The following is a 23,077-nucleotide window of genomic DNA, read 5'->3' as shown; positions in this document are numbered from 1 at the left end:
GAGCGAAGGGCCACTCTCTCTGCTGGAGCCCCCTAGTCAAGACACATATGAGAAAGCAGTCAATGAACAACTAAGGCGCTGCAACGAATAATTGATGCTTCTTATCTGTCTCCATTCCTGTCTGTCTCTCTCGCTCTCACTAAAAAAACAAAAAGTTCCTGTTTATAAACATAAATATTTTATTTATTTTAGTCTTTCTTATGGCCGTTGTTAAGCTTTTATCATTTCTCTGCCATAGGCCTTGCAAGTCTTTTGGTTTGTTTTGTTTCTTTCTAGGTACCTTTTGGGGTTTGTTACTTTCTGAATAACAATTTAAAAATTAGAATCCCTGGTCTTTGGTGGGATGTCTTTCACAAATTATCCTTCGAGCCCTCTATTCTGCAGCACTCCCTTATTTGTTCTGATCATTTTTCTGTAGATTCTTTTGGATTTTTTTTTTTTTTTTTTTTTTTTTTTAGAGAGGCAGAGATAGACAGGGACAGACAGACAGGAACGGAGAGAGATGAGAAGCATCAATCATCAGTTTCTCCTTGCGCATTGCGACTTCTTAGTTGTTCATTGATTGCTTTCTCACATGTGCCTTGACCGCGGGCCTTCAGCAGACCGAGCAACCCCCTGCTGGAGCCAGCGACCTTGGGTCCAAGCTGGTGAGCTCTTTGCTCAAGCCAGATGAGCCCACGCTCAAGCTGGCGACCTCGGGTCTCGAACCTGGGTCCTTCCGCATCCCAGTCCAACGCTCTATCCACTGCGCCACCACCTGGTCAGGCTCTTTTGGATTTTTATGTGGATACACATATTGTCTCTGAGTAACACAATTTTGTTTCTTATTTTTAAAGCTCTTTTATTTAATTATTTCTTCCTCTGTATTCACTGGTTTTTGGGGACAAGGAGGCCATCAATGACCTGGGAAAGACAACTAGAACAATACAACCCATAGTTGAAACGTGTGAGGATGCTATTCAGTATTATAGTAGTAACGCAACAGCACATACTTAACACGTTAAATAATGTTGTGACGCCTTAGAACCACAGTGCGTGAGTCATCTTCGGGAAGACGTAGGTACCCGTGGAGGAAAAAATAGTAAAACATAGTTGCAAGTAGACAAGGTGCAGCAACAAAAGGTGATTTCTTAGGTATTTTTAAGAAACTTTTTCACTCGATTATGTCTCCACAGGTAGCATGTACTGCCAGTTAAACATAACTGTTATAAAATACAAACGCTACTTCCCATTCAGGACAGCCGTGAACTTACCATCAAGGTTCGAGTTCAGAATGAAGCCAAGCAGGGCTACGTCATTGGCGCAGGGGACTTTTGTGACTTTCAGGCCCACCACGTGTGGATATAATGTGCTGACTTTTTCTTTTGCTATTAAATGCCCAAGAGTCCACTGAAGAATAGGTTCTGTGAAAATCAAGGTTAGTGTTTAAATTGAGGCAGCCCTCTTGAGAATGGAACATCACTTCTTTCCTGTAAGGGTGAACTACTCCATTGTTCAGAAAATGGGGGCATTACCTTTCTCTCCATGGGTTAAAAATAGATCAATCCTTATTTTTCCAGAGTAGGAAGAATGAAGTCTAATCGCCCTCGATGGGGGCCAGGCAAGGTCACATGCAGAAGCGCACGTGAGAAGGGATATGGTCATCTTTGGAAAATATAATTGGCCACAGGATCTATTCCTAGAAACCGAATTTCTGGGTCACAGGATATGCACATGTATAGTTTAGCACAACTTCTGCTTCAAGAGCGTGGACATTTACTTTTTGTTCTCTTCCTCCACCCCGTCTAAACGGCAGTAAAATGAGAATAAATCCAGAATGGCAGCAGAGGACAGGAAAGATATCATTAGTGGTCAAGACACTTAAAGGGATTTCTGGCAGAATTAAAGAAGTGAAGGACGTAGAACCAACAGGAAAAACCAATCAGTGGCGGCACATCTGCAAGCCAGCAATCTATTCTTGGATACGCGAAAGGTTGGGGCTGGATAAACTCAAACTTTCATGCATAAGAAAATGGGAGGATGTTTTTTTCTTTTGAAAAAATGAGAAAAGAGTGTACAAAGAGCAAGCCAGGGAAAATAGACAGACTACTGCTGTCTGAATTTCAAAATTAGCCAAAGGATTTAAAGAAAAGACACTAGTAATCAATTCTTGAGCTGTTTACATTTTTACAATGTCCATCTCCTCCGTCTCCCCAAACTTTTAATAAAATCTGCTACACAACCAAAGACTGTATGTGATATATTTTTCAATGTGTGCAAAGCCAGGAAAGGAGCTAGATTTCTATCTGGCTTGACATAATGCAGGGATGGCCAAGAAGGGAAAGAGACACAATTTATAACCAAAACTAATCCACTTCAAACATCAAAGAAATTTGGGACAAGGCCGTTGGCTTTCCAGGGTGTTGCATGTACGTGCAGGCAATTAATAACCAGATCTGAGGAGACAGGGAGAGCTGAGCTTGCATCTGGGGCATGATTGCATTGAACTGAAAACGCCTCTTATGTACAATCACCTTAAAGTACTATATTTTAAGCATTTAAAAATGAGGGAGTAATTATAAGTATTGACCGCTACTGAGAAACTAAACAGAGACAGAAAAGTGACCAATATGAAGGTGGCTAGTGATAGTGATTAAGAAGTTTTAGTGGCTTGATCTGGGGTATGGACCGGAGATTAGGAAGTGGGGAGAACATTTTTAACCATCTCTTTTAGTAGTGAATAAATATTTCCAACTGTAAACCTGACCGTAATTAACCTTGACTGCCATTTCCCAGTGTTCTCTCCCCAGGTCTTCTGCATCTCAGTAAGTGATCCCATTATCCACTCATTGCTCCGGTAAGAAACCTGGGATTCATCCTCCATGCCCTCGCTTCCCCACAATCCAGTAGGAGATCCTGACAGCTCTACTTCCAAAATGCATTCTGAAGACTCCCGCTTCCCCCCACCTCCACTGCTAACCCCACAGCCCATGGACTTCCAGATCACGTCTTGCGTGGAATATGGCAACAGCTGCCAACCAGTTTCCTTTAGTCTGTTCTTGCCATCGTTCCCCCAAGAGTCAGTTCTCGACCCAGCAGCCAAAGTGATCTTTTTTATAAAGCATAAATCAGAATTTATCACTCTCCTGCTTAAGACACCCCAACAGCTTTTCATTGTAACGAAAATAAAATCCACACTTTTCACCACGATCCTGGCCAGCCTCTCTGAATTGAACATACACGACTCTGTCAACTGTGCTTTCGCAGTACTGGTCACCGTTTAGTGCCTTCTAAGAGATGAACCTCATCTCAGCCTCTGGGACCTTTAGGAACAACTAATCTGGGACGCTCTGTGCATTCTAAATAAGTGTACATGAAAAATTTAATGTAGTATGTAATATTTTGGTTCTATCACATCATGTAAATGATTCAGATATCAGATTATTTTTGAAATTGAAATAACTTTACATTGTTATTTTACTTTTTAAAAGTAGCACAGGACATCAAAAATATCAGCATCTCAAAAACTTGTAATGACTGTTGAAAAACTGACTCACAATTAAAAAAAATTTTTTTTTAATTATTGATGTTAGTTAGAGAGGAGGGGAGAGAGAGACACACACAGGAACTTCAAGCTGTTCATGTATGTGCCCTGACCAGGGATCAAACCGGCAACCTCTGTGCTTCCAGATGATGCTCTAACCAACTGAGCTATCCGGCCAGGGCTATCTTTAAAATTTTTGGACACCCTCTCAAAATATAGGACAGCGTAACATTTTGTCATTTTTGTTTTAGATATGTTAATTTTGGTTAAAGAAATAGATAATACAGATATGATTGAAGACATCTTCTGCCCTCCACAGACTAATTCCCAAATTCTCCCCGAATGCAACTATCATGAAATTGCTGTTCATGTTTCTCAGGCTTTTTCTACTTTTACTACTATATGTACCTTTGAATGACGTACTGTATTTTTTGCTCTACAAGACGCATTTTTTCTTCCCAAAAGTGGAAGGGGAAATGCCCATGCATCTTACGAAGCCAATGTTCATTTTTTTTTTTTTTTTAGCTGCTGCGGGTTCCTGGACAACTAGAAGAGTATTTGAACATTAACGTCTCTTCTCATTTGTTAGTCACAGCGCTAATGGTTGTTAATACTGCTGTTGAGTTTACATTGTTGAAATAGTACTGTGGTATATTTTATTAAATATTTTAACACACCATTTGATTCAGAATATTTTTTTTCTTATTTTCCTTCTTAAAACCCTTGGTGCGTCTTATGGTCAGGTGCATCTTATGGAGCGAAAAATACGGTATATCATTGCTTTATGCATTTTCTGAAATTTTCTATAAACGCTTTCCTACTCTATTCTGAAACCTGCTTTCTCACTCAATGTTTCTGAGTTCTGTCCCTGATGATACCTATGGGTCTATTAATTAATTTTTTTGTGTGTGTGACAGAGACAGAAAGAGATGGAGAGAGGGACAGATAGGGATGGACAAACAAGAAGGGAGAGAGATGAGAAGCATCAATTCTTTGTTGCGATACCTTAGTTGTTCATTGATTGCTTTCTCATATGTGCCTTGACCGGGGGGCTACAGCAGACTGAGTGACCCCTTGCTCAAGCCAGCGACCTTGGGCTCAAGCTGCTGAGTGGTGAGCCTTGCTCAAACCAGATGAGTCCGTGCTCAAGCCAGCGACCTTAGGGTTTCGAACCTGGGTCCTCCATGTCCCAGTCCGATGCTCTACCCGCTGCACCACCACCTAGTCAGGCTCTGTTATTTAATTTTAACAGATTACACCACATGTGTTTGTCCTTTCCTCTGTTGCTGTACATTTATGTTGCTTTCCATTTTTCTTATGAAAAATAATGCTGCATTAAACAGATCTGCATTTGCCTCTTCATACGGAGGCAGCCTTTCTCTAGAGCAGTTCTGCACATCAGAATCTCTTGGAAAATTTTTTGTTTTTAACACAGACGCCCGGCCTCACATACAGGGATCGATTTTAATTGGTATATGGTGGAGTCCAGACATCATTGCTTTTCTTAAAACTACCCAGATGATCCTCTTCATAAAATGTAATCATTATTTTTACTCTGCACTTTACATAGCACTATGATAAAGTGGGAGTAACAGAATAAAAATAAAAAGGAAGGTGAGGATAAATACAAGATCCAGGACTGAGGATTTAAAAAAAAATTATACTATAATGCTATGGGTGATCCAAAAATCTGAGCTATAAGTTAGACAACTGGAAAAAAACCCACAAAACTTAGTCAGTTATATCCCTAGGTGTTCATTACCTTAAAACAAAACAACCAATTTTTCATGAAGAAATGCAAATGTTCTTACTCAAGACTGAACAAGTAGTGGCCCTCATAAAGACGACTGTGGTACAATAAACAGTATCTTCTACAACATCTTAATAAATGAAGACGTAAAAACTAACTTTAGAAAGCCATTGTTCATTATGAGCTGCAGTATGGATATAGAGAAAACATATTTCCATTTTTCTCCAGCACTCTTCGCAGGCCTCTATTAACAACTCCAGGCATTTAATTCTTTGTCTGCCGCAGTGGGATTCTGAGCCCCTCAAGGGTCACAGTCATCTCTTAGTTGTCGCTAGGACTCAGCACACAGTCGGCACACATTTGGGGAAAGAATATCACCAATTCCATTCCACTTTATATACCGACACTTACCTCGGACCTGATCCAGGAGTGTTCCTCCAGTAGTGTAAATATTTAATCCATTTTGTAAAGAAATCCTTACAAACCACTCTTCTACAGCTGCAATATCTGTTTGAGTACAAAAGGCAAATTATTAACTATTCTTAATATGTCGTTTTGGTCAAATTGAAGACTATATGAACATTACTAGCAATGATTACCTGTCATCTTGCAATCATTTGGATTGCATGTTTTTCTATAAACATTTTGATGATACAATAAGGAGAAAGAATTGTGAAGCAGTCTACCACCACAGCGATGAATCCAGATAATATTTTTAAGCCAAAGTATTCTCTGAGAGCAGCGATGGCTCGGTAGGAAGCTAATTATGCATGTCAGGTGAAGTGCTATAATATTATTTGAAAGGACTGTAATTAATTAAAATATGTAGTGTAAACCCTAGGGCTGACAATAAGAACATTTTTTTTTTTTTTTTTTTTTTTTACAGAGACAGAGTCAGAGAGAGGGATAGACAGGGACAGACAGACAGTAACGGAAAGATGAGAAGCATCAATCATTAGTTTTTCGTTGCAACACCTTAGTTGTTCATCGATTGCTTTCTTATATATGCCTTGACTGCTGGCCTTCAGCAGACCAAGTAACCCCTTGCTCGAGCCAGCGACCCTGGGTCCAAGCTGGTGAGCTTTTGCTCAAACCAGATGAGCCTGTGCTCAAGCTGGCGACTTCGGAGTCTCGAACCTGGGTCCTTCCGCATCCCAGTCCGATGCTCTATCTACTGTGCCACCGCCTGGTCAGGCAACAATTAGAACACTTTAAAGCATAAATAATATACAAATAGTGAAGATAAAAGGGATTCATAAAAATTAATGAATATGGCCTGACCAGGCGGTGGATAGAGCGTCGAACTGGGATGCAGAGGACCCAGGTTCGAAACCTTGAGATTGCTGGTTTGAGCGCAGACTCATCTGGTTTGAGCAAAAGCTCACCAGCTTTTGGACCCAAAGTCGCTGGCTTGAGTAAGGGGTCACTTGTTCTGCTGTAGCCCCTCAGTCAAGGCACATATGAGAAAGGAATCAATGAACAACTAAGGTGCCACAACGAAGAATTGATGCTTCTCATCTTTCTCCCTTCCTGTCTGTCCCTATCTGTCCCTCTCTATGTCTCTCTCTGTCTCTCTCTCTCTCTCACACACACACACACACACACACACAAAATTAAGATATATAAATGAAGACAGAAAAGAAAAAGGAAAAGGGACGAGATAAAACAGAGAGAACACAACGTGATGGTAGGTTTTAGTACAATCATGCCAACAATTACATTAAATATATGTGGTCTAAAAATATCGAGTAAGAGCCAGAGTTCCAGATTTAGATGTATAAATCAAGACCGAACTATATGCTAACGCTAAGAAACCCACTTTAAATATAAAAGCACAGATGAGTTCAGAGTATGGGTGGATCTGGGGAAGCCATGGATGGTGAACTCCGCCTGGGGGTGCCGCGGTGGTTGCCCCCACGCGCCAAGACTGAGGTTGAGGCCGAAACGAGGGTGCACCCATGAAGACCACGCCGGACCCAAACAGCGCGACTGCACACGCTCTCACGTCCGCCCAGGCCTCTCGGTGGACCTATGCATCACCCTCGCGAGGATATGGCTCTTCTGGTGACTGCTGAGGCACCTGGTACCCAAGCAGATCAAGTGCTATCTGTGTCCTGCTCTCTGCCAAGCCGTTCCTGGACTTCGGGGAAGATAAAGGTGTGAGAAACACAATATGCTTCTACAAAAGGAGCTTCCAGCACAACTGGCTAACACAAGGAGAGAAGTCAATCTTGTGATGGAGAACTTCCTGTATGGCCTTCAATGGGACTGGATCAAAGTGGGCATATGCATAGCTTGCATAACTTTTAAACATACTAAGAGCCCCGAGAATCCACAGGTCTTGGATAACATTTTCCAAGTCTTGATCAAAGTCAGAAATAGAAATTCAGTCTTGGTAAAATTAATTGGTATACAAATTTCTCAACACCCTAATTTTCAAGTTTTAGAAAATAAGTTTACTTTAAATAAAGAATAATATAAATGTTATATATGTCAGAACAGTCTATAAAAGAATTGTCAGAGAAAACACAGAAATCTCAATGAAATTGGAATTTCAGATTGAGCACAAAAAATTTTTAATCTTTTTTTTTAATTTATTCATTTTAGAGAGGAGAGAGAGAGAGAGAGAGAGAGAGAGAGAGAGAAAGGGGGGAGGAGCAGGAAGCATCAACTCTCATATGTGCCTTGACCAGACAAGTACAGGTTTCGAACCGGCGACCTCAGCATTCCAGGTCGACGGAGCACAAAAAATTTTTAGTATGACCTAAATACTACATGAGATATTTATATGGGAGAGCAAACAATTTTGTAACATAATCAATATTTTCATTTTCTGTATTTGTCAATCCAGACCCATGCCTAAAATAATTAATTCAGATCATTCTTACCTGTATTTGTTGTAATGTTTTCTCTGGGAATTTCAATCAACCAGGAAACCTGATCACTGAACTTAAATAAAGAAAACAGTGTGTTACAATGTTAATAATACTTATTCTGGCACAGTACATCTCATCTCTTAAAAACAAAAATAAAACAAAAACATCCACAGGCTTCTTTGCAAAAATTGACAAGCTCATTCTAAAATGAATATGAAAACTAGCGAAATTTGTATGGAGACCAGCAAGAACAATCTTCAAAAAGAACAAAGTTGTAGGACTCATTCTTCTGATTTCAAAACCCACTACAAAGCAACAGTATCATGCCAACATGGTACTGACTTAAGGATAGATGTACAGAACAAAGCAGTATAATGAGAATACAGAAATAAACCCTCATATTTACAGTCAATATATTTTTTAACAAAGGTGCCCAGGCAATTCAGTGGGAAAGGAAATGTTTTCAACAACTGGTGCAAGGGCAGTTAGATATGCACAAGCAAAAGGGGATGATGGGACACCATCTCACACCACACACAAAGATGAACTCAAAATAGATCAATAACCTAACGGTAAAAGGTAAAAACTAGGATGCTTTTAGAAGAAAATATAGGGGTTGCATACATTATGAATAGACTAAAAACCATTTGATTGTACACTTTAAGAGGTGAATTATATTTTAATGAAGTTTTTACCAAAAATAGGTAAAATGAAGACATTTTCAAGGGAAAAAATCCCAGAGAATTGTTGCCAGCAGACCTGCACTATAAGAAATGCTGGAAGTTCTTCAAGCTAAAAGAAAATGATACCAGATGGCAACTTATATCCACTGGAAAGAAAATGAAGAGCGGTGGAAATAGTAAATATGTAGGTAAATAGTAAACGCCCATATATATTTTTTTCTTACTTTTCTTTAAAAATATAGATGAGCCTGACTAGGCGGTGGCACAGTTGATAGAGCATAGGACTGGGATGTGGAGGACCCAGGTTTAAGACCCTGAGTTTGCCTGCTTGAGCGCGGGCTCATCTGGTTTGAGCAAGGCTCATCAGCTTGAGCCCAAGGTCGCTGGCTTGAGCAAGGGGTCACTCGCTCTGCTGTAGTTCTCCGGTCAAGGCACATATGAGAAAGCAATCAATGAACAACTAAGGTGCCACAACAAAGAACTGATGCTTCTCATCTCTCTCCCTTCCTGTCTGTCCCTATCTGTCCCTCTCTCTGTCTCTTTGTCTCTGCCACACACACTATATATATCACTGTTTAAAGCAAAAAGTATAACACTGTATTATTGAATTTAAAACATACATTCATGCAATATTACTGGATTAGCTATTTTTTAATTTTATTTTTATTTTTATTATTTTTTTTAATAATTTTATTTTTTTAAAGGGGTGACATCAAAAAATCAGGATACATATATTCAAAGATAACAAGTCCAGGTTATCTTGTCATTCAATTATGTTGCATACCCATCACCCAAAGTCAGATTGTCCTCTGTCACCTTCTATCTTGTTCTCTTTGTGCCCCTCCCCCTCCCCCTTTCCCTCTCCCATTCCTCCCTCCCCCCCGTAACCACCACACTCTTTGGATTAGCTATTTTTAAAAAGAACACATCCTATAAAAGAAGGGTATGCTTCTTGTTAGTAACATATCACAGAAGAAAATAAAATGTAATTACCGATGTCAAGTTGAAGTGGAAGGTGCCAGAATAGGTACTATTTATGATTCTCAAGCTGGGAGCCAGTCCTCCTGAGGTGAACACGCTTAGAAATTCATTTGCAGAAACCTCACTGTAAGATTGGAATAAACACTGGATTTTCTTTAGGAAAGAGGAGGAAAAATGTAATGACAATTCAATAGAGAGAAGCATATTACATTAATTCAAAAGTGACAAGAGGCTTGACCTGTGGTAGTGCAGTGGATGTAGTGTCGACCTGGAATGCCAGGGTCGCCGGTTTGAAACTCCAGACTTCCCTGGTCAAGGCACGTACGAGAAGCAACTACCCATGAGTTGATGCTCATAGGTAGTAGCAATTACCCCTGCCTTTCTCTCTCTCTCTCTCTCTCTCTTCTAAAATCAATAAATAAAATCTCTCTAAAAAGTCAGAAGAAATCTGTGAAAAATAGATGCTGCTAACGACCACTATATTCAGTAATTCTAGCCTCTAGAGTCTGTTTTGAAAAAACACACTTTCAGAACTCAGTAGCTTATTAAGCTAGTGTCACAGTAGGTTTTATTAGTCCTTTTAAAAAATATTTTTATTTAGAAATTAAATTTAATGAGGTGACATTGGTTAATAAGAGTACATCTCTATAGCGTTTGAATTGCTGATTGCGTTGTGTGCCCATCACCCCAAGTCAATTCATTTTTCATCACCATATATTTGTCCCTCCTAATAAACTTCCATCTGGTAACCACTTCACTTTTATCTATGCCATGAGTCTCAGTTTTATATTCCACTTATGTGTGAAATCATATAGTTCTTAGCTTTTTCTGATTTACTTGTTTCACTTAGTATAATATTCTCAGGGTCCATCCATGTTGTTGTAAATGGCAATATGTCATCATTTCTTATGGCTGAGTAGTAGTCCATTGTATAGATATACCATATCTTCTTTATCCAATCTCCTAGCAAGGGACACTTTGGTTGTTTCCATGTCTTGGAAACAACCTTATAATAATCTTTTCTGTCATGAGAATGGTCATAAAATTACTATACCTAATAAAAGTAGAATCAAAGGCATATGCTATCCCATGTAGAAATCCCTATTTCATTAAAATATTTTGCGACTAAATAAAAAAGAAGAAAATGTATAAAGCAAAACTCATTTTACTGCATTTCATTGGATATGTCCCAGTTTTATAAGTCATATGAAAATGTAGTGATCATAAAGGTGATAGATACTAAGAAGAGTTTTAACTCATTTGTTTCTCCTACGAGTTTGCAGAAGTTAGCAATCTAAGTTTCAGAGTCCCTAGCTATAGAGTGGGGGAACTTACTCATTCTGAACATATTTCCTGAGCCCTTTCTACTAATTAGGCAGTGATGCAGCGCTGGGGAAACAGAAGTGAACAAAACAAAACCGCTGCCCTTGTGGCACTTACATTTTAATGCAGATTGGCAGGAAGATAAACCCAAGTCCCTTTTCCTTTGTCTTGTCATTCTCCACAATTTATTGCCCTTTGTTAAGAAGGTATGAAGCCCTAAATTCTAACCGCCCCTTCGAGTTACTTATCATTGACTTCTCCCATGGGTGAACCCATCGCACAGATATACAAATTCTTTTTTTTTTTTCATCCTGTTAATCTGTCTTTTGTCAGTTTATTTTACAGACCTCAGCCAGTGAATCTAAGAGGGTAGGGTCAGGACTTCTCTTCAGTTCTTATCTTAAAGATTAAATGCCATCACGGACATAAAACGCTGAAAAATTTCTGACACACATAAGCAGTTTATAAACATTATTTCTACTAACACCACTTCTAGACTTGCTACATCACAACTATTCAAAGAGTGGGTTACAATTCCCTTGTAAAGAGGACAAAGCCGAGGGTCGAGGGTCGAGGGTCGGAGGGATGAAGGAGCCTTCCCCAGGGCACACAGCCCTCCGTTCAGGAAGGACAGGATTTGACCCAGCTCTGCGGGTCTCTTCCACCAGAGCCCTTCTTTCTCCGCAGCATATAACCGCAAGTAGGAAAGGCTTCTTTTTTTTTTTTTTTTTACTCAAAGGGTATGCACTTCAAAATAGTTGTATATACAAAAACCAAATATATGTTTGGCATATCAAGAAGGAACTGGAAGTATGTCATAGCAGACTTAGGGTTCAATGTATTTTTCCTTGTGGTGTTTTTCTTCTTCTTCTTCTATTTATCATAGATTTTTAAATAATCTGTGCATTTTTATTAACATGTTTTTGTTAGCATTTGCTGCATGGTAATCTTAGTAGCACGTTTTATTTTATTCTGGTGTGTGTGTGTGTGTGTGTGTGTGTGTGTGTGTGTGTGAAATATGCCATTATTTGAATCAAAGGAATTCAATCATTCCTCACCACAAATGACAATGGTAACATGGTACTTGTTATTAAAGGGAAAGATTCTTTCTTAAGCTCAGTGAGATAGTTTTCTTTTTTGATTGAGTGATTGATTGATTTTAGTGAGAAAGGAAGGAAGGGAGAGAGAGAGGGACAGGAACATAGATCTGTTCCTGTGTGTGCCCTGACTGGGGGTCTAACCAGCAACTTCTGCGCTTTGGGAAGATGCTCTAACCAACTGAGCTATCTTGCCAGGGAAGTGAGATACCTTTCTTTGTCTACCAGGCTACATTTATCAAAATTCAAAAGTACAGGCCCTGGCCGGTTGGCTCAGTGGTAGAGCGTTGGCCTGGTGTGCAGGAGTCCCAGGTTTGATTCCCAGCCAGGGCACACAGGAGAAGCGCCCATCTGCTTCTCCACGCCTTCCCCTCTCCTTTCTCTCTGTCTCTCTCTTCCCCTCCCACATCCAAGGCTCCATTGGAGCAAAGTTGGCCCGGGCACTGGGGATGGCTCCATGGCCTCTGCCTCAGGTGCTAGAATGGCTCTGGTTGCAACAGAGCAACGCCCTAGATGGGCAGAGCATCGCCCCCTGGTGGGCATGCCAGGTGGATCCCGGTCAGGCATATGCGGGAGTCTGTCTGACCGCCTCCCCGTTTCCAACTTCTGAAAAATACAAAAAAAAAAAGAAATTCAAAAGTAAAAATCATATCCATAATAAATAAAATCATTACAGCTGATCTTTAAGAAAGAGAGAAAGACAAGGCATCTTTTAAAAAAAAGTAAGAAAGAAAGAAAAACAATCCAGGGCATTTAATGACTAAATGCAGTGGTGAGATTCAAATAATTTAACAATCAGTTCTCTGCCTTAATAACCGTTTTAGGTATAAAAAAGATATACTGAAAGGTATTTTATTATTTCATGCATTAATATTTAAATAAGAACAATAAAAGAGGTACACAAAACTATATTATAAGAAAGTTTTAAAATATTAATGAAAAAATATTAAATAATATCTGACAAAAAACAATAAAACTGTTATTTAAGATATTTCCACATTGCTTCTTTTTTTTCTTTTCTGTGACACAGACAGAGACAGAGAGAGACAGATGAGAGAGTACCTGATAGGGACAGACAGACAGGAAGGGAGAGAGATGAGAAGCATCAATTCTTCGTTGTGGCTCCTAAGTCTCCTAGTTGTTTATTGATTGCTTTCTCTTATGTGCCTTGACTGGAGGGGCTACAGTAGAGTGAGTGACCCCTTGCTCAAGCCAGCAACCTTTGGGCTCAAGCTAGTGACCACAGGGTCATGCCTATGATCCCACACTCTCAAGCCAGCGACCCGGCACTCAAGCTGGTGAGCCTGTGCTCAAGCCAGAGACCTGGGGGTTTTGAACCTGGGTCCTCTGCGTCCCAGTCCGATTCTCCATCCACTGCGCCACTGCCTGGTCAGGCTTCATACTGCTTCTTGATTGGTGGGCTCACTTGCAATTTTTTTCAGCTATGAATGGAATGAACATTACTACGAGTGCTTAGAATACGCTGTTGCACAGATGAACTTTTAAAAAGAGTAAGGAATGTAAATTTGTGACTTCCACATAGGGCAGCTGCCCAGGTGCTCACCTTAGAACTCTGATTACAAGTGCCATTTTAACAACCGGTTCGCCAAACTCAACAAAAAAATCAGGTGTCAGTTCTGCCAAACCAGTGCAAACTGGCTGAATCCCACCACTGACTAAATGAAATATTTTACCTAATCCAAATGGAATAGAATAGAAATAATTCATTTATATAGAATTTTACCTCCCTAAGTCTGAATACAATAGAAGGAAGGTATGTGAAAAGGGCACAGTGCATATGGAGTTAAAAGGAATGTGCAAGGTTACAACATGCTATTAGCGGATCTTACCAAGACATCCAAGTAAAGATACAGCTTGACGATTTCACTATTTGTGGGGTGCTCTTGGCTAGCACAAGCAAAGCGCTGCTCCAGATCAGCTAAATCATACAAATAGAGACATATAAAGTTACTGATAGAATTTCTATTAAAAATCAGATTTTTTAAACTGACAAAATAATTTTAAAAGAATAATTTTAGGCCTTGGCCGGTTGGCTCAGTGGTAGAGCGTCGGCCTGGTGTGCAGGAGTCCTGGGTTTGATTCCCGGCCAGGGCACACAGGAGAAGCGCCCATCTGCTTCTCCACGCCTCCCTCTCTCCTTCCTCTCTGTCTCTCTCTTCCCCTCCCGCAGCCAAGGCTCCATTGGAGCAAAGTTTGCCTGGGCGCTGAGGATGGCTCCATGGTCTCTGCCTTAGGCGCTAGAATGGCTCTGGTTGCAACAGAGCAACGCCCCAGATGGGCAGAGCATCGGCCCCTGGTGGGCATGCTGAGTGGATCCTGGTCGGGCTCATGTGGGAGTCTGACTGCCTTCCTGTTTCCAACCTCAGAGAAATAAAAAAAAAAAAAAAAAAGAATAATTTTAATTTTGTACTAAAATTCATATATTTCTAGATAAAATTCAAATAGCCTACAATTTTTCATTTTAAAGATACAAAATCAGGTCACTGAAAAGGAAGGCGTGATTGAACACTAAAATAAAATATACCACATTACAGGCCCTGGTACAAATTTTTCAGAGATGGTCAAAAACAGTCCTTGACCCTTAAGCTCTTCAACCTTGGTGAGCCTATAGAAGGGACAAGAGTTGGAGAGTGCAAAAAACTTGTTTTAATATAGAGCTATTAATATAAAGGTGACTCCTCTCCAAAAAAGGGGGATAGGGTGGGAGAAACATCCTTTTTCCTTATCTGGATCTAAAGTAAATCTCTTGTACATAGCTTAGAGTTGGATCACATGGAGTTTTATCCATATTGCCAACCTCTGTCTTTTGATTGAAGAATTTAATCGACTTACATTTAAAGTAACTACTGATAAAGAGACTTATTTCTGTCATTTTGCTATTAGTTTTCTAAATGTCTTATAACTTTTCTCCTCATTTCCTGCATTACTGTCTTCTTTTACAGTGAGTTTATATTTTTTGTAGTGAAACATTTAAATTTCTTTCTAATTTCATTTGTATATATTCTATAGCTATTTTCTTTGTGGTTTCCATGGGAATTGCATTTAACATCCTAAAGGTAAACACTCTAATTTGAATATATAGCAGCTTAGCTTCAGTAACATACAAAAACTATTCCTTTAAAGTTCTAACCCCTTTCAATTGTTGATGTCACAAAATTACATCATTTTACATTTGTGTGTCCCAAAACATAAACTAATACTATTTTTAATGCATTAACCTGTGTGTGTGTGTGTGTGTGTGTGTGTGTGTGTGTGTGTGTGTGTGACAGAAACAGAGGGAGAGAGACAGAGAGAAGAAGAGACAGGCAGGAAGGGAGAGAAATGAGATGCATAAATTCTTTGTTGTGGCTCCTTAGTCTCCTTAGTTGCTCATTGATTGCTTTCTTATATATGCCTTGCCCAGGGGGCTCCAGCAGAGTGAGTGACCCCTTGCTCAAGCCAGTGACCCCGCACTCAAGCCAGATAAGCACGTGCTCAAGCCAGATGAGCTTGCACTCAGGCCAGCGACCTTGGGGTATTGAACCTGGGTTCTCCGTGTCCCAGTCCAACTCTCTATCCACTGCGCCACTGCCTGGTCAGGCAATGCATTAACCTTTTAAATGATGTAGAAAACAGGATCTGGAGTTACAAACCTGTTATAAAGTTACAATAATACTAATTTTACACTAATATTTTTACATTAATTTCTTGAATCATGTAAAAAAATTAGAATTATAACTTATTGTTACAGTAATTCTAGCTTTTATAATTGCCCATGTATTTACTTTTACTGAGATTTTTATTTTTCCACATGGTTTCAAGTTACTGTCTAGTGTCCTTACATTTCACCCTGTAGGACACCCTTAAGAATTTCTTGCAGGGCCCTGGTCGGTTGGCTCAGCGGTGGAGCGTCGGCCTGGCGTGCAGGGGACCCGGGTTCGATTCCCGGCCAGGGCACATAGGAGAGGCACCCATTTGCTTCTCCAACCCCCCCTCCTTCCTCTCTGTCTCTCTCTTCCCCTCCCGCAGCCGAGGCTCCATTGGAGCAAGGATGGCCTGGGCGCTGGGGATGACTCCCTGGCCTTTGCCCCAGGCGCTGGAGTGGCTCTGGTTGCGGCAGAGCGACCTTCCAGAGGGGCAGAGCATCGCCCCCTGGTGGACAGAGCGTCGCCCCTGGTGGGCGTGCCAGGAGGATCCCGGTCGGGTGCATGTGGGAGTCTGTCTGACTGTCTCTCCCCATTTCCAGCTTCAGAAAAATACAAAAATAATAATAATAATAATAATAATAATAAAAAAATAAAAAGAATTTCTTGCAGGCCAAATCTAGTGGTAACAAAGTCCTCAGCTTTTGTTTATCTGAGAATGTCTTAATTTCTCCCTCATTCTTAAGGGCAGTTTTCCTAGATATAAAACTCTTGGTTAGCTAGTTTTCTCTTTTAGCACTTTGAATATATTGGCATATTGCCTTCTGGCCTCCAAAATTTCTCATGAAAAATCTAATACTATCTTACTTAGCATCCTTTGTATTTAATGATTTGTTCTTTCTTGCTGCTTTCAAGATTCTCTCTTTATCTATGGTTTCCAAAAGTTTGACTATAATGTGTCCAAGTGTGGATCTCTGTGAGTTCATTTTACTTGAAGTTTGTTGCACTTCCTGAATGTTTATGTTCATGCCTTTCATCAAATTGGGGAAGGTTCCAGCCATTATTTCTTCAGCTATTCTCTCTGCCCCTTTCTCTCTCTCTCTTCTGTTATTCCCATAAGGTTTATATTGGTCCATTTAATGGTATTCCTCAAGTTCCTTACTCTCTGTTTGCTTTCTTCAATCTTTTTCTTTCTGTTTCCGTCTCAATTTCTTTTGTTCTATCTTCAAATTCAGATTCCTTATTCTCCATTCTCAAATCTGCTTTTGGATCACCTTAGTAAATTTTTTATTTCAGTTATTGTATTTTTCATGTCTTCCATTTCTTTTTGGTTTCTTTTTAGGTTTTCTATCTACTTATTGATATTTCTAGATTGTTCATACATCATTTATTGACCTTATCCGCATCTTTAATTAGCTCTTTCAAGATCTTTTTTCCCCCCTTTTTTCCACGTGAGAGAAAGGAAGATAGAGAGACAGACTCCCGTATGTGCCCCAACTGGGATCTACCCAGAAATCCCCATATGTGGTCAGTGCTTTGCCCATCTGTGGTCATGCTCACAACCAAGCTATTTTTAGCTCCTGAGGTGGAGGCTCCATGGAGTCATCCTCAACACCCGGGGCCATGCACTTGAACTGATCAAGCTATGGCTGTGGGGGTGGGGGAGAGAGAGAGAGAGAGAGAAGGAGGGCAAAGGGTGGAGAAGCAGATGGTTGCTTTTCCTGTGTGCCCTGGCCAGGAATCGAACCCAGGACATCTACATGCCGGGTTGACACTCTACCACTGGGCCAACCAGCCAGGGCCTCAACATCTTTAGGATGGTTGTTTTAAAGTCATTGTCTAATAGATCTGCCATCCGATCTTTTTCAGGGAAAGTTCTGTTTGATTTGTTTCCCTCTGAATGTGCCATCCTTTTCTGTTTCTTGGTATACCTTGTGATTTTGTTGTTGAAAATTAAACATTTGAATCTAACTGTGAATTCTAGAAACCAGATTCTCGCACTTCCCCAGGTTGTGTTTTTGTGTGTCATTTTATCATTAGTCTTTATGTTGTTGTTGTAGACTGTCTCTGTGTATGGATCAGCCTAAGGTGTAAACTTAAAGTCTTACCAGGACTTTTCTGAGCCAGGTGTTTCCCCAGGCATGTGCAGTCACTTTCTAGTTTGCCCCCATATATTCATTTTTTATGAATGTCCTAGTCCTTGACATCTGACTCCCAGAGAGGGAAAAAAGTGAATAAATGAAGGAGGTTAAAGAAAGCCCTTTAAGTCCCCTGAAAATCATTTCAAAAGGGAGCCATTATGGTAACAACGAGGGGGGTGGGTTAACAACAGTGGCTCCCTGCCTTTTTGCACCTCTGTGATCAGAAGCAGCAATCAGTAATCAAAGCACATGGCCCCAACACTCGAAGATAGGGTTCTTTTTGTCCAGCCCTGGCTTCTGCAAGGTCTGTGCAACTGCTCCAGAAACAAGTACAATTGCCTGCCCCGGGGATGAGGATAGGGGGTGGGTTGCTTCCTACTGTGATGAGTCGATGATGACTAAAACTGACTGCAGTTGACTATACAAGCCTTCCCCTGGAAGTAACTAGCCTTCAAAATATTTTCAGGTTCCAAAATAGTTACATCAGACAGATTCTGCCAGTACAGTTATTATCTAGGTGGGGAGACAGAGTCTTGGTGCTTCCTACTATGCTATCTTGTCAGAATCCTTTATTCCTTCTCCTTATCTTGAGTCTGTGAAAAGAGGTTTTGATGGGACCACTCCACAATGTAGTGTGTATTCCTTTAATTTAGGGCAGTGGTAGTCAACCTGGTCCCTACCGCCCACTAGTGGGCATTCCAGCTTTCATGGTGGGTGGTAGCAGAGCAACCAAAGTACAAATAAAAAGATAGATTTAAGTATAGTAAGTTGTTTTATAAAGATTTATTCTGCCGAACTTGGCGAAAATCCGACATAAAGTACTTGGTAAGTAATTATTATTATATGCTTTAACTTGCTGTAACTCTGCTTTATACATTTTATAAAGTAAAGTTACTTCCCTACTTTATAAATCGCCATTACTGTGGAACCGGTGGGCAGTTAGAAAATTTTACTACTAACAGAGATACAAAAGTGGGTGGTAGGTGTAAAAAGGTTGACTACCCCTGATTTAGGGTATCAACTCAGACTCCTGCTTGGGAAAAGACAGGTGATTTGGTGGAGAGGATGGAATATGCTTTTATGATACCACATACAACTATTCAGGGAGGAGGTGACTATGTTGGGAGATCTACACAACCTAAATTTTCTAGGTCAAAAGTTGCACGAATGCTGCCGGTGGGCCAATTGCGAGAAATACCTAACATTGGGTCATCTAGGGTCCTGTCCTCAAAGGTCTCTTTGAGTGGCAACTGGGTCTCAGCAAAAAAAATGTGAAGGCTGGATGTTTAGGAGTGGGCAAAGAAATCAATGACCAGTCAAAATAGAGAAGCTTTAGCCCTTGTTAGAACTGTAAGTAAGATATACCCAGTAGTTTAATGGAAGGGAGGGGACTCTGAAGGACCCGGTCAAGTGCCCAGAGGTGGGGGGTCAATGTTATACATCTACTGGAACCAGAGATGGCTGATGTCAGATGGTCATCTTAGACTCTGTTAGGTAAGAACAGCCACTCTGACCCCTCCCCTCGCTTCTCCCTCTCTGCCTACAACCCTGAAACAGGAAGGGTCAAAACTTAAAGTTCGCAAGTTGGTGAGAAGGAACCTAAAGTCCAGGTGGAGAGAAGGGAAAGTGACCTTAACCCTTCTTCCCTAACTACAGGCTTCCCAGCTGAACAGACCCAACCAGGCAAAAGGGAAAAGCTTCTAATATAGGAGAAAAGTTCAGTTATGATTGTTACGTGGCCTGGGTATTTTAATTACAATGAAAAGCTGTGTTTTATAATTTGAAATCACTGGAAAACTGTTTAAATCACCTCATTGTAGCCAAAAAAAAAGACAAAACAAAATTGAGGGGCCTGCCCAAATATTTGTCCAAGGACAGAGGAGGAACTAACCGGTCCCAAGGAGTGGGAGGGGAAAATAATTCTCCTTCATAACTGAGTGCATGTTATTCTTTCACAACATAACAGTTTCAATGCTATTCTGAAAATCCTATAAGAAAACATATTAATGCAAGTATCAAAAATATGGCTTAAGCCCTGGCCGGTTTGCTCAGTGGTAGAGCATCAGCCTGGCGTGCAGAGGTCCCGGGTTCAATTCCCGGCTAGGGCACACAGGAGAAGCGCCCATCTGCTTCTCCACCCCTCCCACTCTCCTTCCTCTCTGTCTCTCTCTTCTCCTCCCACAGCCGAGGCTCCATTGGAGCAAAGATGGCCCGGGCGCTGGGGATGGCTCCTTGGCCACTGCCCCAGGCACTAGAGTGGCTCTAGTCGCAACAGAGCGATGCTCCGGAGGGGCAGAGCATCGCCCCCTGGTGGGCAGAGATATATATAAGATATATATATATATATATATCTTAAAGTATATATATTTCGAGGTTATAATGTTAAACAGTTCTCAAAGTACTTTGATCCCATACGTTTACTTTGCCCAAACTTGACAATGCTGCCAGATCTATTTATTAAAACTGTAATTTGATTCTAAAGTCTAAATCCCTTCTCTGCTTAAAACATCTTACTGACACTACATCGCCTAATGAATAAGCTCCTTAATTGAAGAGAAGCTAAACAGAAAAATCGACCTCCTTTGAGTAACATACTTTGAGCAAGACTCTGGCTGTACATGTGTATTCTTGTCTCCTCTTTAAAGAGGATCAAACCAATGCTCAGGAAGATTAAGGTATTACTAAAAGATCACCCAACTCCCAATGGTAGGTCAGAGGGGAACCAAGATGTTTCTGTATCTAAGGGCTATTCTCTCTTTATTTTTGTGACAGAGACAGATAGAGAGAGACAGAGAGAGGGACAGATGGAGACAGATGGACAGGAAGGGGAAGGAAGAGAGATGAGAAGCATCAGTTCTTTGTTGCAGCTCCTTAATTGTTCATTGGTTGCTTTCTCATATGTGCCTTGACGGGGCGGGGTGGGGAGGCATACAGTAGAGCTAGTGACCCCTTGCTCAAGCCAGCGACCTTGGGCTTCAAGCCAGCAACCATGGGGTCATATCTATGATCCCATGTTAAACCTAGTGATACTGTGCTTAAGCTGGTGAACCTGCACTCAAGCCGGCGAATTTGGGGTTTTGAACCTGGGTCCTCCACATCCCAGTCCAAAGCTCTATCCACTGTGCCATCACCTGGTCAGGCAGGGCCATTTTCTTTTTATCTTGTTAGACAATGTTAAATGATCAAGCACCTCTTTCAAACTGCCCTGTACACAACCTGGATAGACTCCAGCATTCCTGAAGTGCTGGTGGGGTTCTCTCTACTACCATTCTTTGCCTCAGAATTTAACACATTTTAAGATCCAGTCCAAATAATATTTTTGATCCATCATTGAGAATGGCAGGTGCAGGATATGGATCCTAATGTATGCATTCTTCTTATTTAACAAGAGACACTTGAGCAGCTGCAAATTTAGGTATCCACAGCGGTGCTCTAGAACCAATTCCCCGAAGACACCTAGGGACCACTGTAGTTAAATTTGGTGGGGAGTCAAAAATTATACAAAGATGATCAGCTGCCCAGCAGGTCAGTGCCACTAACCCCCACGTTGTTCAAGGATCACTGTATCTCAGGACATCTTCTCAGTCTCAGTCTACTAGGTTTATAATTCAGTTTACAATTCATGCTATCTCCAGCCATTCATGAGGGGAAAATAAAAACAAGCTATTCAAGTAGTTTTGCAAATGCAAAATGCTCCTTAAATTTTAAAGATTCTTTGACTTAAAAGTAATGAAATACTATAACAAAAGAAAAGTATCTACAACTTAACGACAGATTCACAGTGATGTTAACAGAGACTCTGAACCAGAGTGCACTAGATAATCCTTCAGAAAACTGGACGATAAGATAATGAAGTACTAGAAGAAAAGCATTTTAACTTAGAGATGAAGGGATATAAAGAACTCCTGAGAAGAAAATAAGAGTGCAAGAGAGTCTGAAACTTACCTCTATTATTATATATTATTCCTGACGAAAAGTCAAACATGTTCAAAAGTAAAATTATAGCATATAAAAGTAGCAATTCCATCTGTTAGAAGAAATAAGAATTATTTCCATTTGATAACCCTGAACAGATTTTTTAGTTCCTTTGCTATAAACAACTACATAGTCAAGAGACACATCTTCCTTTAAATTAAAAAAAAAAAAAAGTCCTCATTATGTGACAAAAGCTTGACTAAGCTCTATCTACATTTATACTTTATTAGTATTAAAAGTATCTATTTATAAATATAGTTGTTGCAAACTAAAGAGGTCTGGCTCGGGCTTTTCTTCAATGTAGAGAACTTCTGGAGAGGTGTGATAAACTCTACAGCTGTGTAAAAGCAGGTCCTGACTCAATAAGGACTCTGAGGACAGTCCAGCTGCACCGTACTCCCAGATTCCCATGCAGTGTTTTTGGAAGAGACAGTCCACATGGATCCGGAGCATTCCTGCACAGTCTTGCAGTGTGACAAAAATGCAAGGCCTTGACCACTCTTTCCCCAGGCCTTTTCTGAGCTGCGTTTGTAGTGAGAAACCTTGAGGGATGAGCTTGTCTTCCCTGGACAAGAAGAGCAGGCTTGTTTCCATGCTGAATCTCGCAAGTTCAGCGTTCCTCTCCTGTAAACCACCCAGTATGAGTATAAGCAAGTGTCCATTACGGGCTGATGTGTGACCCTTCAAAAATTCATATTGAAGCCCTGAATCCCAGCAGCCTAAGAATGTGGCTGCATTAGGAGAAAGTGTATTTCTGTAGAGATGTGATTAAGTTAAAATGAGATCATCAGGGTAGGCCCCGATCCCATATGACCGGAGGCCTTGTACGAAGGGCAAGTTTGAACACACCCTCGGCCACTGAGAGGAAGGTGTAAAGACACAGGGAGAAGGTAGCCATCTACAAGCCAAGGAGAGAGGCCTGGACATTCTTCCCTCATGTCCCTCAGGAGTCAACCCTCCTGACACCCTCAGCTCAGACCTGGAGCCCCCAGAACTGGGAGACAGTAAGTGTCTGTTGCTGAAGCCCACCTGGTCTGCTGTCGTGGCCCTAGTAAACCAATGCAGCGTCCAGAACGTTTATCCA

At 40.8% G+C, this 23,077-nt stretch overlaps 1 protein-coding gene across 1 annotated transcript in view; it reads right to left on the bottom strand.

Annotated features, from left to right (window-relative positions):
• Positions 1-17,128, bottom strand: part of CATSPERB (cation channel sperm associated auxiliary subunit beta) — a 78,814-nt gene extending 61,686 nt beyond the window's left edge. Inside the window, exons 1-6 of the mRNA XM_066276665.1 lie at positions 17,040-17,128; positions 14,084-14,216; positions 9,826-9,966; positions 8,162-8,222; positions 5,685-5,780; positions 1,254-1,403 (exon numbers count right to left, since the gene is read on the bottom strand). Of these exons, the coding sequence (XP_066132762.1) occupies positions 1,254-1,403; positions 5,685-5,780; positions 8,162-8,222; positions 9,826-9,966; positions 14,084-14,216; positions 17,040-17,128 (670 nt within the window). The remainder of the gene's footprint in view (positions 1-1,253; positions 1,404-5,684; positions 5,781-8,161; positions 8,223-9,825; positions 9,967-14,083; positions 14,217-17,039) is intronic.
• Between the last annotated feature and the right edge of the window lie 5,949 nt (positions 17,129-23,077).

The sequence above is a fragment of the Saccopteryx bilineata genome, chromosome 4, assembly GCF_036850765.1.
Source record: "Saccopteryx bilineata isolate mSacBil1 chromosome 4, mSacBil1_pri_phased_curated, whole genome shotgun sequence".
NCBI classification, from domain to species: domain Eukaryota; kingdom Metazoa; phylum Chordata; class Mammalia; order Chiroptera; family Emballonuridae; genus Saccopteryx; species Saccopteryx bilineata.
The sequence above is the reverse complement of the archived record's forward strand: the minus strand, read 5'-3'. Positions and strand labels throughout refer to the sequence as shown.